The sequence below is a fragment of the Callorhinus ursinus genome, unplaced genomic scaffold (assembly GCF_003265705.2).
Source record: "Callorhinus ursinus isolate GAN/ISIS: 27379988/994484 unplaced genomic scaffold, GSC_fseal_2.0 scaffold14, whole genome shotgun sequence".
Taxonomy (NCBI): domain Eukaryota; kingdom Metazoa; phylum Chordata; class Mammalia; order Carnivora; family Otariidae; genus Callorhinus; species Callorhinus ursinus.
Window position 1 is genome coordinate 25973223 of NW_027397076.1, and position 12348 is coordinate 25985570.

The 12348-nt window shown below is 39.9% G+C and overlaps 1 protein-coding gene across 1 annotated transcript in view; it reads left to right on the forward strand.

Annotated features, from left to right (window-relative positions):
- The first annotated feature begins 4857 nt into the window (after positions 1-4857).
- Positions 4858-12348, forward strand: part of LIN7A (lin-7 homolog A, crumbs cell polarity complex component) — a 117553-nt gene continuing 110062 nt past the window's right edge. Inside the window, exon 1 of the mRNA XM_025882478.2 lies at positions 4858-5449. Within this exon, the coding sequence (XP_025738263.1) occupies positions 5368-5449 (82 nt within the window). The 5' untranslated portion in view covers positions 4858-5367. The remainder of the gene's footprint in view (positions 5450-12348) is intronic.

The window sequence follows — 12348 nt, forward strand, 5'->3', positions numbered from 1 at the left end:
ATCAAGTACAATGTGACCTATTTTCTGACCTTTCTAAAGTGGCCTTCCCCTCTGCTGCATATTTCATCACAACTTCCAATTTTATTTGCTTTGTGAATTTTGCGGTGTGTTGGTTAAAGTTTAACAACTGACCTTCCAGAGGGGGGAAAAAAAAGAAAACTTCAATATACAGTATTTGCCCATACGCTGGGTGTGAATGCTTCCACTATGGCCAATCTAACGTGACGTCGCCGCAAGTGATGTCAGGACAACGTGCACATAATTGGGTTTTGGGAACAGAGTCAACAGGTTTCAGCATACCACTGTTTGTGGCCATTACCGCTACCCAAGATGATCTGGTTTATAGTATCCTTGTATGTTTCCTTTCATAAAAACTAAGCGCTGTAAGGAAAGGGACTTCTTCCATGATTACCACTGGGTCTCTCCAGCCATAGAACAGTGCCTGGCGTATAGCAAGGACATATCGAACGTTTGTTGGCAAAACACATAATTTTCCACTTGAAACTGAATATACTAAATTTTTAAAAATGTTACGCTAATAATTTTTTATTAAAACTTTAATAAAGGTTGTGGGTTTTAAATATTTGGAAATATCTCCTGAGTCGATGAGAGAGAGAGAGGAGTCCAGTATCACTTTTAAAAATCATTTTATCTTGCCTTTCTTAAATCTCTTAGGCTTTGTCAATGATGTAAATGTGAGGTTGGGATGAATAAAGAAAAAAAAGAAAATTGTAAGCTGTGAACTTAAATTTCATTATAAAAAGATCAATCATAACTTCCAACTGTGAAAATAGAAAAATGTTCATTTCAAAATGAAATAAAAACATCATTTTATATTCAATGAGTTAAATAGGCATAAATAAAATACCCTAGTTCCAGAAAGACTTTGGACTTATTATATGTGCGATTGCCCATTGCAGAATCAGAGAAAAAGTTAATTATCATACTTAGGATTTGCAAGATAACTGTAATGTAAAGTAATGCAAATAAGACCCTACCATTGAGGAATAATTACTCATATATCAGATTTCTGTCTCTCAAAGTTCTTTTTTATTTCTTTGAAAAGAAATAAAAAATAATTAGAATTGAATTTTTGTATTTTTATTTCATCTTTAATTTTCTAACATCCAACTCTGAATTAGTAACTCTTCATTTCATTCTGATGTGATTTTTATTGTAGAAGCTACAACACAAAATTTTTTTCCTGGCCTGGATTGTATTGGTACATTTCATTTATGATGGGCACAAAGTAACTCATGAAAATGTTCAATACATTTCTGTTAATTATATTATCTTTCACAACCTGACTCTCAAAGGTCCCCTTTGGCCTGTTTTTCTTTTACTCCAAATTAAACAGCCTTTTTTTTTTTTTTTTTTTTTTTTTTTTTTTACCCAAACACACACCATGTGTGCTCTCCCATCCTTGGCTTTGCTCTCTTGCTTCTCAGAATACCCTTCTCTCTGTCACTGTCTTTTGTAAACCTGACATTATTCTAGACCCAGTTCAGTCATCAAATCATTCATTCTTTGCACAGTACTTAGTCACTAATTGATCTCTTTCTTGTTTATTACTTTGTTTATTGTCTTTCTTTCTCCTGCAGACCATAAGTCAAGTGAGAACAGGGCTTTTTCTTGTTTGCTGCAAAACCCCAGGGCCTAGAACACTGCCTAGCATACAGTAAGTACATCAAGCATTTGTTCAATGAACAAATAAGTAATTATCAAAACAGATCTAAGGATTAAATGAATATAGTAAGATTATTTATGATTATTTTTTAAAAATAACACAAACATTTATATTCCAAAGTATAGGTTGGCACTTCATCTTAATCTAGTGTTATTTCGACAAAGCTGTGAAAATTAAGGAAGATAATGTGATATTTTGAATCAGTCAAAAATAATTTCTAACACCTAAAGTTGAAAGAATTCCAGTCTGCAGGTGCTATTTTCCTCATATGACACTGCGCTTATTATATCCCACTTATCTAGCTACACTCATTTTCTTGGTATACTAATTCTTTATGCAAACCTTCTCTTGATTTTGTTATATAATTCAAAAAGATTCAATTAAGTGAAACAGACCTTAACGTAGCTTTGAATGAATTTTCTAGCAAGAACAGATTTTATATTGCAAAGTAAGTAGTCATTTTAATATTAACCTATATGGATATAGAATGGAACCAGTATTATAGTTCTTTTCTCCTTTGACCTAAATTTCCTCCATGCATTCCTCTCTTTGAGGATAACTCAAGCATAACAAAAAAAAAAAAAGAGAGAGAGAAAGAATCTATCTATATACATACACAAACACATTATAAATATAATATAAAACATATATAATATAAAATGCTGGAATCCCTAAATCTTCAGCAATACAAAATGAAGTATAGTATTTCTTAGTGGAAAGCACAGGGGCTCTTGAGCCTAAGTGCCACTATTCTTAAGCAAGTTGCTTAACCTCTATGATCCTGTCTACTTATCTATAAAATGGGATAACAAAACCCACTTTTCTGGGTTTCAAAGAGGAGAGAGAAATCAACCTAGCACCAAGCCTAGCATGTTTTAAGTGCTTAATAAGTATTTAGCGAATTCATGAATTCCACTGAAAATATAGTTACCACTGAACTAAATGATTATATATCATTTAATGAAAAATTGTACTGATTGTGTAACCAAATAGCTAAGATAAAAGTATAATTATGTGTTTTAACAATTCCTTGATTAATACACAATCAACAAAGCAAAATACATACGAGTAGATCAAATACATTGACCGTGATGGAATACTATGGTTAGTACAGTAGTGGTCTAGGCAATTATTCATGAGACCTAAGTATGATCACATTTCCTGAAGCTAAAGAAGAGGGTAAGGAACTTTTCTCATGTCTCTGCGTGTCTAAAGTAGGAACCCACAAATACTGTCGTGGAAAGTTATTCATCTTCCATAAAAAACAAATTCTAACAGATATGCAGTGTTTGTTATTAATTTTCTACACCTACATAGACATAAGCTAAAGGCACTGAACTTGCCACTACTAGAACAATAACTAATGAATATATGGTGATTTGTGCTTTCTTTTACTTTTTCTTTTAATCCTTACAAAAACTCTGCAAAGTCAACACAGAGAGATTATGATAGAGCAAATTTTCAATTAGAGAGCTCAAGGTGTAAGTCTAGAAACATGCTCTAAAATGTTTGGTATTGGGGATACATCAGAAAACAAAAAGACAGAAAACCTAATTTCCTAGACATCACAATCTGGGATTTGTGTTGAAATAAGTACAATTATGGCTTTTAGACTTATGAATCAAGCTGCTCAAATACATATTCATAATAAAGTATGTTGTTAAAAGAACTACATTAGTGACCAATGGATTTTGTACGTTCCTTTCATCCTCAATTATTGAATGAGGTTTGATATTTTGTGCAAATCCACAGAACACACTCTGCTGTTTATTGTGTACAATGTAACTTTTTTTTGTTGTTTGATTTAGGGGATGTGAATAATGATAATCAACCAAAATTGTTGCTTCTTCCTGTCCTTTCTATGCTGCTTAGAACACTTACTGCATGGAATTCTCACAGCTTGCTCATTTTTTGTCTCCTCACCTGGACTGACCACTGTCCAGGGAAAGGGCTCCGTCTCTTTCATCTTTGCGTGGCCAACACCTAGCATAGTGCTTGCCACACAGTACAGGTGGGATGTATGTTTGTTGTATGAGTAAATGTATATATTGTTTTCAAAGCAGAGTCACATGAACAGTATCATCAGACCCTCAGAAAACTCAGATTGTAGGGCAGAATTAATTCTCTCATTTTACGGAATCTCAGTGAAATGGAAGGTTATTAATTCCTCTGTTTGACAGATGAGGAAAGGGGATCAGTGAGAGATTATGTGATTTCTGAAGAGCACATAACTAGGACTTGAATTTCAAGATCAGGGTTCTTTCTTAAACACTAAATGAAAATATAGGCATATTGAACTACTATTTTAAGTACATCTTTAGGATCTATTTGGTGTATGGCCAGTCATCTTTGACTTGCTCAAATCATTGGTGAAATCTTATTTTTTTTTTCAAATGTAAAAAAGGGGAAGGAAAAGATCTTCAGAAACCACCCACATTGTAACTGGAAGACAATGAAATAGATTATATGCAAATATTTTGCTGTAAAACTGTGTCTGCCTTTAAGAGTATATTGCTAGCCAAAACAATTTTGCTTTGTCATAAAGAAGGGGATGGAGGCAGCTTTGTCATTTCCAATCCTGAACCCACAGTCATCACCTTTCTGCTTACAGAAGGTTTCTATATTTTCTTGATCAGGAAATGAAAGTCCCTACAGTGGCAGGATAGTGAAAGCCATCTGTTGGGGTGGAAGGGGTCACAGCCAGTATTTGGAGGTTCTAGTCATTGAATCCTGATCCACTGACTCTAAAATGATCCTTTTAATAACATCATCTCCCACTAGACCACAGGCTATATGAAGGCAGGAACTGTCCTGAACTCCCAAGTGAGGGAGTTCAGGCACATGGCACATGGCATGTAACACTCCTAGGGTATTTCCTGTCACACATGTTAATTAATCAGTAACTGGCAACTCTCAGTAACCACTGGCTAAAAACCAACCCAAAAAGTGCTAGGTGCGTGTTTTTCAAACAGAGTGATAGAAATTTTTCTTTGTGCGTATTTTTTTTAATTCAAAGCCATTTTTAAGAAGTTTGTGTTTAAGGTAAATTATTTTCTAGGCAATACACTCAGGTCCTTAATGGAGACCTAGTGATGGAACCCTGGCCTTAAGTCAGTTATCCTGTATACTGTTATACCTCAACATTCCAAAAAAACTTCAACAGAAATTAACAGCAACTATAATGAAATCCTAACATTTCTGAACTAGAAGCGTTTTCCCTCTAAGGGATGGGATTACTGAGTTGACAATTTCTCTTAATCTGAAAAAAATCCGTCTTCCCCCCTCCCTCCTTCCCCCCATCCCCTTTCAATCTTCTCCCTTCCCGAGAGACGCACGTACACTCAGCATTTTATTCGAGTGGAAAGTTGAAAGAGAGCAACACACTGGCTGCACCCATCCAGCGCTCCTTGGGGTGGATAGCAAAGTTCTAGGGCAGAGCCTTCCTGCCCGGAGCCGGCGATGCAGCCGCTCTCCGCTACCTGCTCAGCTTCACGACGCAGCTGAAGGTCCGCCCGCCGCGGAACAGTTGCGTCTCCATCTGGCTGCCAACCCACCCTAGCTTTCTTCTCCTCCACCACCACCACCTTCCCTCCTTCCCCCCTCCTCCCCCTCCTTTCCATCTTCCCTCTCCACCCCCGCCCCCAATCTCCTCCTCTTTTTCTCACTACAAGCGGTTGCTGATGCTGAAGCCGAGCGTCACTTCGGCTCCCACGGCAGACATGGCGACATTGACAGTGGTCCAGCCGCTCACTCTGGACAGAGGTAAGGGAGCGGCTCGCCCGCCAGGCCGCTGCGTCCCCTCTGCCTCCCCCTCTGCCCCTGCCAACTCCCACCGGGACAGCCGGACGCGCTCGGGCAGAGGCAGCAGGGTGAGCGAGGGCGAGCGAAAACGAGCGTAGAAGGCGTTCGCGCCGAGAGCAGGATACTTTCTTCCCCTTTCTCTGCCCGCCACGTCCCCACTGCCCCTGCACGCTGCGCTCACCCGGCCCAGGGATGCCTTCGCCGGGCTCTGGCGCCCCCGCTGCCACTCCCAGCCCCTCGCCCGGTCGTCTCCCGGCCGCCGGCTTTGTTGGAGCGGAGGCGCAGGGACCGGTAGGCGCCCGGGGCTCGGGGCTGGAGAGGGGCAGGGAGGAAGCTCGCCGTGCCGGGCGAGGGCGCCTGCAGCCGGAGACCGGGGAAGCCTGGCGAGGGAGCCGCCTGCCAGCCTGCGCGGCCCGGGGGCCCAGGAGGGAGGAAGTTTGTCCGGGAGCCGGAGGACGAAGGTCGGTCGGGCTGCGGGTGCTTAGGCGGCCGCCCGGGGGCGGAGGAGGCGCACCCCGGGGTGGCCTGTGCCGGGGCGCACGGCGGCCCGGCTGCAGCGGCGAGGAGCTGCCCTCGGCCGAAAGGGCAACGCGGAGCACGGGCAGCAGTGCCCGGGTTGGGGGCGCAGCGTCGCTGCAGCGGAGCCCGACTCTCCTCCGAAGGCGGTCGGGGTCTCCTCTGCCCCCGCCGCCCGCAGCGCTCCGGTGGTGGCAACTCAGTTTCTCCTGCCCCAGCCAGCCTTGTTCGTTCTCTCCCCAGCCCGGTGCCAGCGCGGTGCCCGGGCTGCGGAAGGCGCTGGGACGCAGCGCAGGTTGCCTTTGAAATTCAACTTCTGACCCGCGACCCTGTGCGTCCTGCTCTTTGACTTGAATGGGGAAGCAGTGTTTGCTTCCTCCCAGGACCTCACCAAGCCTAAGGCTAGATTCCTCCAGTGCTCTGGGGGGCCTCTCTGGAGTGCGCGTACGAGGTTATACCTGTCCCTGCGTGTTCAGGTTTCCTTTCTGGCTTCCGACGTCTAGTTATGCGGGCGCTGGCGTCCCACGACGCCGCAGCGGAGGACACCTGCTCGTCCCCGTCCGCAGCAGCCTGGTTTAGGACCCTGGGCGGCCATTTGGAAATGGTGTGCTCAGTCGAAGATGATTTAGTCCGATGTGCCTCTAAAAATATTCTTCCTAGCGGATTAAACTGGACTGTGGGGGAAAGCAAAAGAGCATCCTGATACGAGTACAATGCAAAAGCCAGTGAACTCAGTGGGGTTTTAATTTGGAGGGATTGTGGATGACTTTAACACAATCTGTTGGCTCCAGAACAGATATTATGGAGTGCCCATAGCAATCTTACTTGGGGTAAGAGTTGAAAAATAAAAACAAAAAAACAAAAAGAAGAAAGAAAGAAAAAAGTAATAATTTTATGTTGGGAAGTGATTTGCAAGCTACTAAATTAATAACAGTAAAGAGCTCAGAAATCCAGGTATAATCCATGATTTCACCCCAGTATCATCATCTACACTAAGCAGGATAAATCCATTGCCACTAAGAGCCAAACAGATGGCAAGCTATTAGAAATTATGGATTTCCCACGAATTTCTGTTTTAATGTAATGAGTTCTTATATTGTCCCATGACTAAATCAGCCTTTAAATATCCCAAGTAAAATGACTGCATTGGGAGAAAAAACAAACTCCAAGAAAATTGCCTACCTGAGCAATTTTATATATTAGGACTACCAAAAATATTTCACTTTTTGGATTTTACTTTAGCCCTGAGATTCCTGACTCAGTTGTGGAGAGGAAGTGCAATCAGACGTAAATATGTTCTTAAAGTTTGTCCTTGTTCGCAGCCAGACTGTACCTGTCCTTTCCAGTGTGATTAGGCCCATTAGTAAGTAGCTCAAGAGGCAAAATGAGACTGGATGTAACTGAATAAATTAACCAGCAGCTAACTGCAAAGTCTGTAATTTATGGATGATGAGTTATTGACACCATTGCTGTACATGAAGTCAGTGTGTATAAATATTTTTCTCTCTACCTTATTAAAACATGATTAATTAATTGATTAATTGCATCTCTAAATCAATGGAAGAAAGGGTTCTGAAAATGTTCCTACAAAAAAAATACAAGTCTGTTTAAAAAGGCAGCCCGATAATACATATCTGGGTCCTATCTGCTTATAACTGTGACACTCACTTTGTATGGCTTGGTTAGTATCTTTGGGCATCAGTTTTCCTCTGTGCTCTGTAAGGAATTTGGATTAGATGATTCTGACACTGTGCAACTTTAACAGTCTATAATTCAATTAGTTGAAATTAGAACTCAGTTTCTGGGTCATCTACTGATAGATTTTCCAGATTAGGCCCTCTCCCATGTTGTTTGGGTGCCCTTTGTTGTGCCCAGAGGTCACCCCCACTGATTTGGCCCCATCAAAGCATTTCTCACATGCTGTTGCATCTATCTCCTTATTGAATGGTGCCCCTTGAGGGAAGAGACCATTTCTAAATTCATTTTCATATTCTCAGTGCCTGCCGTAGTTCCTGACTCACAGGAGAAGATCAAAAATTAATGTGAACTAAGGACTGCAGTAATTTAAGCAATGTTAAAAGATAGGTAGTCAGTCGTGAACCAAGGTCCAGTACATAGATTCACGACATTTTGGCTCTGGGAAAGATGGCAGGAAGAACACAGGCCAGTGGTTCTTAACCTTTCTTTCCCCCTATGTGCTTGACAAGAGTCCTGTCAGTAACCATAGCTCACAGAAGCTGTGATTAGTAACCAAGAGGGGTTGGGGCAAATAGGCAAAGAAGAAGGAAAGAAGATGCTTGACAAAGCCTCCCAAAGGCATCTCAGCAAACCTGAATGCATAAATCCATAATTTGATTTTTTTCTAGCATCTTTCCTTTTCAAATGAAAAACGTTGAAGAAGCTATAAGTATTTTCAAGGTTACTCTACTAGTTAGTGGGAGATTTTGTGCTAAAATTTAAATCTTCTTGTTTGATGCCCTTTGGCACCATAAACCGATTTATCTAGAATCTTAAGGGCAAAGGTTTTAAGCAAAGAAATCAAACCTGTGGATTGGAATTAAGATTTACTCCTCCCAGAAGTCAGAAGATATTATCTGAAAGTAATAAGCTCAGAAGTCTGCACCAGCTTCTTGGATCTTGTTTGGGAAGGGAGCCTTTGTCAGGATCAGGCTGGGCCCTGAAAAGATGAACAGAGGGACTTAAGGTTTTCACTGCTCTGTGCCTATTCCAAACTCTTTTCCACCTGCCATTAAGGCTTCATATTAACCCCGTGCAGGTCTCTCGATGGCTATGGCTGGAGCAGGCCCCTGTTCACTCTGGTCCCAGTTGTCTGGATTCTTCACTTATTCATTGAGTGCCTGGTCTAAGCCAGACCCTACTGTGGAAAGGCTAACTGGCTAAACAGAGTGGTGAACTAAACAGACATAATTCTAGTCTCCGTGGCAGTTAGAGCCCATGGGGAGAGAGAGGTTAATCCGTACACACACATATGCACACACATATACACAAATAATTCACTCATTCAATAAATATTCATTCCCTGAATGTATATATCATATATATGTGTACATATATGTATAGAATCACAAGATTTTATATATATATATATCTGGGGGAATGCCCTCTAGAGAAGGATGTCACCTATGCATCCTGGGAACATCAAGGAAGGTCCACGTGAAAACGAGAACACAGGGAAGAGTGGTGAAAAGTGAATGTGTGAAGTTGGTGGCCAGGGGTCAGATGATGTAAGTTATGATGAGGATTTCAGATTGGTTGAAAACATGAAGTACTATGAAGACAATAAAAGTGTTGTGAGGATGGAAAAGAATGGGGAAGGACCTATTTAGATGGTATTGGTCAAGGAATGGTCCATGAGAAAGCAAAATTTAAACTGAGTTCTGATGTATTAATACAACTTTTAGGAACAGCATTCTGGATAAAGGGAGGAATACACATAAAAGTAACTTGTATGTGTGCAACTTGGCTACCATCCCGTTAATACAAACAAATGATCGAAAAGAAAAATTACCAAGAAATAGTAACACTCCAAATATGCATCCTAGGATAGAAATTTGGTTTTAAGTATACCAAGAAAATCGATAGATCAGCTTTTTCTTCTTATTGCTAGGATAAAATATCATATAATTAGATTTTCAAAGACATACTGAGCACTGTAATTTACATGTCACTATGCATAAATCTACATGTTGAACCCAAGTGGTCACAATATGAGATATAGTCATTTTTAGTCTAATATTTTATATTAGACAGTGTTGTAGAAAGTAGTACCTGTAATTTACCCTTGTGGCAGAGAGAAGAGGCTGATAAGGAGATTAGTGTGGAGTCTTCTCCGCCAGAATTTAAAATGATATAGCAATTCTTCCCTACACCAGAGGTTAGTTTGCCCCGACTATAATCTCTAAAACAGGGAATGACCTTCAGCTAAACTCAAGAGAACAAAGCAGGATGCAATCCGTGATACTTAACACTTTCATAACAAAGTACATAGGAATACTTCACTACATTCAAGACTTCATGGATTTACGCACTTAAATACAGTAGCTCCAACTCTCCTTCACTTTCCATCTCAAGGTCAGAAAAGATAATACAACCAAATTCTTCAAAATTTTAGTTCTCTGTAACTTTAATCAGAATTGCTTTTTTTTTTTTTAAATCAAGGCTTATAAACAAAATAACACAAAACCAGGTCTTGGAAAATATGGATAAATAAAACAATTTCTAGGAGTAATTAAAATTGTATCATTTTAAACATTTGAGACTTTGTTGATGACATGATCAATATTTTACAATCTATATTAGGTGCCTATGTAAAATAAAACATTGGTATCAGTCATCTAATGTTTCTGTGAGTTAGATGCAACTTGGATAAGTCACACAAGTATAAATAGAAATCTTGATTTCTTGGTTTCTGATAAGAGTAGTAATCTAAGATATTGATTAAACAATATCTTATTGTTTTCAATATTGCTGTGTTTTCCCTTTTAATAAAATAAAACTTTTAGTCCTTTAAGAATTCTAATATAACAGCTTAACAATAACCCACAACCCTCAGCCTGCTTTTCCCTCTCCCACTTCCCCCTGCTTGTGTTCCCTCTCTCGCTGTGTCTCTCTCTGTCAAATAAATAAACAAAATCTTAAAAAAAAAAAGAATTCTAATATGAAAACAATAGCTTTTATTTTGTGGATTATAACTTTATGGAAAAAAAACATGGGTGCAAAATTGAATGCAAATGAAAATCCCATGGGTGCCACACTTTTCATGGAATTTGTGATACAATAAAATTTTTCTTTCTTCTCTTTTCACTTTTCAAGGCATGCAGAGTTTATTACTTTATGTATCTCCCAATTCAGGTCTTGGGCAGCCTATAGCTTTCTAATCAACTGTATTTGCCAGTTTTTATAAAATCTGTATTTGCCTGAAAATTGCTTTTGCTCACAGTCCAAAGGGGCTTGTCCCTCCTCTCTCTCCTTTCTATTTCTTTTAACATGAGGAGCGATTGAGGAAGAAGGAAAACAAAAATTAAGTTAGTTCTTCTGCTGTTTCACACATGTATGCCCTGATGGTCAGATGGGGGAGGAAGGAAAAGAGGGATTGACTCTGTCTTATGGCTCTTGTCCTAAAACCTTCTCACAGCAGCAGCCAGGTATGTTTTCGTCTACAAACATTAAGTGCTTGCTTGATTTCTCATGTTTTCTGTGAGCTTCACTACACATTAAAAAATATATATTTTCATTGAGTTTTTTTGACAAATCAATATTTGTGTCTTTCATTCCACACTATATAGTTACAGAACATTTTCCAGGAGTCAGAATCATGCCACATCCATCTTCTCTTTTTCTTTGATAATGAAAAGTTGCAATGCGAAGGACCCAAATTTTAGAAATCTTTTGATTATTAAAAAAAGGTATTTTTGCATTTAATGGGAGTTATATGTACAGTTTTAAAATTGAAAAGAAATCAAAGCGTTAATGATAGAGCTTCCAGAAAAAGAAAAATAAATCTGGTGTATACCTTCTAGTTTGGTGCACTAGCTATTCAAGCCCTGAGATATATTTGGTGTGCTCCAGTCATTTATGAAATTAGTGTTTTTGCTTTTGGAGTGCTTCCTCGGGGATCACAACTAGAGCTTAACTAGGACTAGTAAGGAAAAGGAAACATTGAGTGAATAGTATCAAATGGGAAGCTGTATACTGGGTATTAGGGATGCTATTACAGGTGCAAAGCCAATACCTCTTGGAGAGAATTCTTATCTTAGTCTTGATATCACTCTATTAGGATACAGCCTTCATCAGATCAAGGTGCTGGACTTGTTTAGGTAGAGCTCAACCCATTGTCTGGCACAGAGTTGGCACACTCCTAATATTTGCTGATTGAATGAATGAATGATATTGACTTAGCTCAACTACCTCTCATGGACACATTTGTAGTGCTTAAAACAAAAAAAACCTTCCAACCCATAATAATGTGAAACAGGTGGCTACCTCACTTTATCACTTTGCTTCTGTGTGTCTGTGTATGTGTAGCAGACTCCTAAAAGTGGCATGCTCTCCAGGGCCAAGAAAGGGTGTGACGTGCTGCTGTTGATATCATGGCCTACTTTCATCGTTCACATCCACCTGCTATTTTAACTTGTTATTTGAACCATGCAAGCTAATGCCAAAATACAATTGAAAAGGTTTTTAAAAAAAGTTGTTTTGTGTGTGTGTGTGTGTGTGTGTGTGTGCGCGTGCGTATGTGTGTTTGTGTGTGGAGGGGTCTAGCAGAATTTCCTCCACACACACACACACACACACACACACACACAAATAAGCTACGCTGCTTC